At 35.4% G+C, this 6,000-nt stretch overlaps 1 protein-coding gene across 2 annotated transcripts; it reads right to left on the bottom strand.

Moving 5' to 3' along the window:
• LOC105212419 (pre-mRNA-processing factor 39) lies at positions 1-5,860 on the bottom strand. Of its 2 annotated transcripts, none has more exons than XM_011184370.3 (8): positions 5,722-5,860; positions 5,342-5,442; positions 4,058-5,135; positions 3,790-3,974; positions 3,579-3,704; positions 1,982-2,256; positions 525-1,796; positions 1-452 (listed from the first exon to the last, which is right to left on the bottom strand). In XM_011184370.3, exons 1-8 carry the CDS (start codon positions 5,759-5,761, stop codon positions 188-190), a joined length of 3,342 nt encoding a protein of 1,113 aa, XP_011182672.2. In that variant the 5' UTR covers positions 5,762-5,860; the 3' UTR covers positions 1-187. The 2 variants fall into 2 exon arrangements, with proteins under 2 accessions (XP_011182672.2, XP_028896083.2); XM_029040250.2 differs by lacking the exon at positions 5,722-5,860 and adding an exon at positions 5,548-5,690.
• Positions 5,861-6,000: the final 140 nt, after the last annotated feature.

Genomic DNA, 6,000 nt, shown 5'->3' with positions numbered 1-6,000 from the left:
TAAGGTGTATAAAAAGTATTTTGTATTTTTCTTTGTCAACAGAAAATCTTAAAAATTTACACATAGGGATTCAATATAGCATAATAACTACAAATATTTGTTTAACATTAATAACCGATTTAGTTAAAAGTTATGCGGCGACTGATAACGTGAGCCTTTAAAGGAATTTTCGAGAGATGCATATCATTTAATAGTAATTTCCATAACCACTCCATTGCCCATAATTTCCATAATTAGATCCATACTGCCAATGGTTGTAATAGCCATCGTAAGACTGTTGCGTTGTGTAAGCCCCACTATTTTGTTGTCCATAATAAGCTGAGTTGGCGGAATTATAGTTATAGCTCGGAGTAGTAGTGTTGGTACCGTTATTGTATGCCGTGGAAACAGCCGAATTTGACATTGAACTTTCTTTGCTGTTCGATGAGGACTTTCGGGAGGGACTTGACTCTCTGAAAATATAAAATGATTTAAAACGGTTAAATAACCAATGTTAAATACTATACTATAAAGACTAGACTTACCGTTTTTTCTTGGCTTCATTTGCTTTGCTTAATGCTAATTGTAGAGCGCGCTGAGCGTCTTGAAGACCCTTCGCCGTTCCACCGAAATCTTCCAAAAACTCAACTTTGCGTTGAGCAAATAGCACTTTCTGTTCTGGGTCCATATTTTCACGTGCCATAAATTTGTCCATTATTAGCACGACCTCATCTTCATCTACTTTTGGTCGCTGCAAAACCAAATCTATCATTTGCAACGCAACTCGTGTATTTGCCGTATCTTTATCTAGTGCTTGTCGTAATACACGTAGACCACCATCGAGATCATCACAAATCTTATTCAAAAAGCGTGCATATTTAATAGCTAAGCTACCAGCAATTGTTTTATTTTTTGCCGTATTTATATAGTGTTCATAGAGTTCACGACATTTGGTCATATCGCCACGCCTGCGTTCTACATTGATTCGGCGATAGGCGACTTGTAGCAGATTTGGGCATTTCTTTTCAAGGTTCTCTAGCACCTCGGCAGCACGGTCAAAATTGTTTTGGCATTCTTCAAAGGCCGCCCACATTAGATGCAAGCTCGGTTTGTCGGGATGGTGGATTTCACATGCACGTCGATAAACATCGCTGGTTACAGCTACGATGCCGGGTTGATCTAACTGGGTCTCTAGATATCGGATCATTTTCAGCCAAAATTCATCGTATAAAGCACACGCTATAAGGCATCTTTCAAACAGCACTAATATCCGTGTACGATCACCTTTTTCGATTTCAAAATCGAGATAATCTTTCCAATTCTTTAACTGACAACGTTCGAGTGGTTTCACATGGAAATACGGACGTTTAATGCCCTCTTCGAACGTCCAACGTGCGGTCACTGCAGTAACAGTGGCCTTATGCAATTTGCGACGGACTGATATAACTTTGTCTTTAATAGCTGTCTCCTCCTCTTCGCTGAGATTAGTGACATCGCCAAGATCTATATGGCCAGCAACATCTGTGTCTCGATCATCACTCAGAGTTTCACTACTTGAGATAAGTGGTGTTTCCTCTGGAATACATTCAGTATCTTTAGCATTTGGTGACTTGCTACCCAACTCATCGTCTTTTTTCTCATCACGGATTTCTCGGTCCTTTTCTCTTTCTTTGTCCTTTGAACCACTTCGTCGACCCTTAGAACGAGACGATGAAGAACGTGATGAATTACTCTCACGAAGTTCCGAACGAATTTTCCTCAGTTCCTCCGCGGTAATAGTACTCACAACAGAATGCTGGTTTATTAAGTCTTGGAAACTGAAATGGAAATTAAAAATCACACAAACTCAGCAAAGGTGTAATTAGCTAAAATATACATAAATCTTAATATGAAACATTATATCTGCACAATCTTATTGGATGTTGGATTAATGGAAAGATGGATACGAGATTAGTGTGCACAAATGTTTAAAGCGTTTATTAGTATTATACTTATTACTTACTTATCAAAATGACCACTGTAACCTTGAGTTGGAATGGCTAATAAACGATCGTAGATTTTAACAACATTTTGGTAATGTTTGGATTCCGTTTCCCATTTAATGTAGGCATCCCACAGTTTATCGGAACGAAATTCTAAACCACATGAATCTATAGCGCGCTCGAACTGTGACCGTATATACGAGTCGTCTTCTGCGTGATTACTCTTTACATGTGCTAGGTAATGAATCCACAGATCCACAGATAATGGGATTGCTTCTAGACCGCGTTCGAATACCTAAATTTTAGGCGTTAATTTGGATTTAATATAATATCATGTCGATTGTTGTGCAATTTGATTGTAGTATTTGATGTTATTGAAGTCGTAGTGACCAAGCAAGACCAAGGTGAATGAGAAAAGAGAAGAAAGAATGTTGGCAAAAGTTTAATTGACAAAATGTAATCCACAGATACTTAGCTTGATTCTGTTTAGTTTCGTATTGTGCGTGTATACATTATGATTTTAAGGAAGGGAAGGGGAAAAGGATATAGAACTTATAAAGTTTAATTTGCTTAAATGAGAAATATTCATAGAAAATATATGCATATGGTAAGTTGCAAATTTCACAAATGTAAATAACGGGCATATAAAGTAAAGCAAATAGAAATCTGATAGACTGGGAACAATGTAATCCATACATTATGCATACTCGTATTTATGCAGAATTGTGATAATTTTTACGTTATCAAAGAAATAGGTATTAGATTACGAATGAAATTTGTCTTTATTTATTAAAATTAAAAAATAAGTTAATTAAATTAAAGGGAGTTGGAGACTTTTTGGATAAAATTGAATCACACGCATTCTACAATACACCAGTGCACATTGTGAAGCTGGAATTTACGATTTTATATAAATAAAATTAAATTTTTCATAAATTTGATTTTCATTAATTTAACTTAACTTATTTACTTATATAATTTTATTTCACAAATACTTCATTAAAACGCCATTTGTACTTACGCATGGCCTGCACGTGATGCATTTAAGCAAAATAAATGCTTTCGCTGCCTTAGATAAGTGGTGCTGACAGAAATATTCAAAGTTTAATTTGTTTTTTTTTTTTTTTTTTTGAAAACATAATTAGTTATATAGACCCCGAAGCGCGGATATGTTTCGTGAAAAAGCTATATATTTTTGTTGATTTCACATATACGAAAATATTCATACAATTTATATTCGAATACGTTTACAAGTAAACGATTAAAAATAATTGGAACGCGATAATTGGTTTGTCTAACACAGCCAATGCCAAAATAAAAAAAAAAAATAAAAATTTTTGTTAAAAGAGCATCGCCACCCGTCTTAATGTACCCACAACAAAAATAAACATTATTTTGCCCGTAAAAAAGTGACAGTGAAGCAAACATTCGTATTTTAATGCCGAAAACTGTCATTGACACACTAAAAAATTCGCTGCCCCGTATTCGATTTGAGGTTTTTCTGTTTTTGTAATTCCATTTATTAATTTTAAATTTTATTAAATTATAATAAATTGCATATTGAAAAATACAAAATATTGCAAATGTATTCATTAACGGAATGTTATCAGTACTCACCGCGTTGCAGTTGGCCTTTATACCCTTGCGCTTCTCGTAGTCTGCATATTTGCGCCAATACCCATAGCAATAAGGATAATGTGAAAGGAATGCATCGTAGGCCTCACGTGCTGCCTCGGCATCAGACTGAGCGAATAAAAATTGTTTATAACTAACGTGGTATGACACCATATTTTCATTTAAAAATATACATTTTATAACTTTATCATACCTCGTTATCTACATATTGTAATAAATATGTCCATCCGGTAAAATCGGCAGGATCGTCTTTAACTGCACGCCAATATTTATCTAAATCGGGCAATCGCTTACGTTCTTTCTCTTTTTCTTTTTCTTTCTCGCGCTCACGATCCTTTTCCTTCTCCTTCTCCTTTTTCTTTTCTTTATGCTCATTTTCTGAAAAGATAAAAATAACGTCTACAGTTGGTTTGATGTAAAAAAAAAAATTAATTGTTTTCGAGATCTTCCTAAATTCTTACCTCCTGAGCTGACATCTGTTTTATTTTTCTTTTCCACTATTGCGATCGGTGTGGCGTCGTTACTCTCTGAAGTTGGGCTCATTGGATTGTATTGTTCTTCGCTACGTTTCTTTGATTCTTCAACTTTACGTTGTTTTTCGTATTTGCATTCATCCACATCATCAGCTTTTCTCTTTTGACCCACAGATTCCTTAGAAGTCGACTCTAATAACATGCTCTTACTCGGAGCTTCAGGAGACAAGGGAGTAGATTTTTTCTCTACTTGTGAGGTTGCAGTGGGTAACTCATCCTCGGATATAACTTCTGCATCGGCTGGTAATTCAGCGCGTTTAGGTGCTGGAAGTTCATCATCAGAAACTTCTTCGGCGTCATTTATCTCAGGCTTCGTTGGTAACGGTAATTCGTCTTCTGAAACTAATTCCGTATTTACAATTGTTGCATCACTCCCTTCTGCAGCATTTCCAAGATCTTCAGCTATTGCTGGCTCAGAAAGTGAATCTTCCGATTCCATTTTGTCACAGAGCGCGACTTTTGCTTCAAAATCATCCTTCTTAATATCATTTTCTTCACCTCCACCTACCGATGGTAAGCTATTCGCATTATCCCCAGCTAAAGAAGCAAGTAGTGAACTCTCTACTGCATTAGTTTCATTCGTTCCATCCTCATTTTGTACATCTTCTGATGTTTCAGACTGCCCACCAGTCGGTCCAAAAGGAAAAGATGAACTTTTTTCGTCGATTCCTGTGTCCGATATAATGGGGACTTCTGAATTTATTTGCTCTTCCTCTTGAACAGCGAACATTTCAATATCATCATCAATATGTTGATGGTCCTCCCCAATGACTTGTTCTTCATAAACAATACATTCATCATCTTGTGGAACCTCTTCCACTACTTGTTCACTATCCACAAATTGTTCTTGGTAAACTAAATCATTCCCATCTCCATCTGAGTTGTCAACTATAACACCTTGTGCTGCTTCTTCCAACATTTCCTTTATAACGTCTGAATGATGTTCCACGGTATTTGCTTCCTTTTCTATATTAGTTTGCAGCACTTCGTCTTCTGTTTCTGAAATCTAAATTCAAACGTCTTTAATATCAATGCATATCAAATTAATATCAATGCATTCATTTAATAATTCAGTTGGCCCTTGCATGAAATCATCTTCGCTCTAGCAAATCATGTGTAAATGGAACCTCGCCACATTTACACAAAGACAAGTTTTTTCATCATTTAATATTCATAGAATTACTATGTTATATTTTCTATAAAAGTACTAACCTGTTGTTCCTGCGTGTTCCTTTTGTTTCGCCTTGTCGAACGTACTGGCGTTGGATTTAAGTGAGGTGCTACAACTTTCCTTCCAGATCTCGTCCGTCGCCCTATAAATTAATCACAGAATTAATACTATGTTTCACAATACCAAAGTATATATAACGAGTTTTAAATGACATTTATTTTTATATCGCAAACTTCACGAGGCTCACGTTTTTATCTTACTAAAGATGTCCCTAGTAGACATCAGTGCGCCAATTTAGAAGATGGATTATCAAATACTTGCTAAATAATAGGAAACCAATGTTACCGTCACTATAATATATTACTTTACATATTCTTATAAAGTTATATTCACTTTAAATGAAAACTTTATGTGTAATTACCTGAATTTTCATCAGAAACGTTATCTTCTTTGGACGCCATCTTTTATGCAATAAAAAACTAATCTAGACTTTTATGTATTGACAGTAACAGGGTTGTATTTCTCCAATTGTAATCAAAAAACATTTTTGTTTATCCCGTACGTTACACGTTCAATAAATTGCTTTCAAGTTGCCCCAAACTCACACTTTTTACTACCATACTCTCAATCATGGATAATATGATACGAAACTCTTCTCTTTTGCTTGTGGAAAGAGCCCATGAACTCATTTTTGATATTG

This window comes from Zeugodacus cucurbitae, chromosome 2 (assembly GCF_028554725.1).
Source record: "Zeugodacus cucurbitae isolate PBARC_wt_2022May chromosome 2, idZeuCucr1.2, whole genome shotgun sequence".
NCBI classification, from domain to species: Eukaryota; Metazoa; Arthropoda; class Insecta; order Diptera; family Tephritidae; genus Zeugodacus; species Zeugodacus cucurbitae.
The sequence above is the reverse complement of the archived record's forward strand: the minus strand, read 5'-3'. Positions and strand labels throughout refer to the sequence as shown.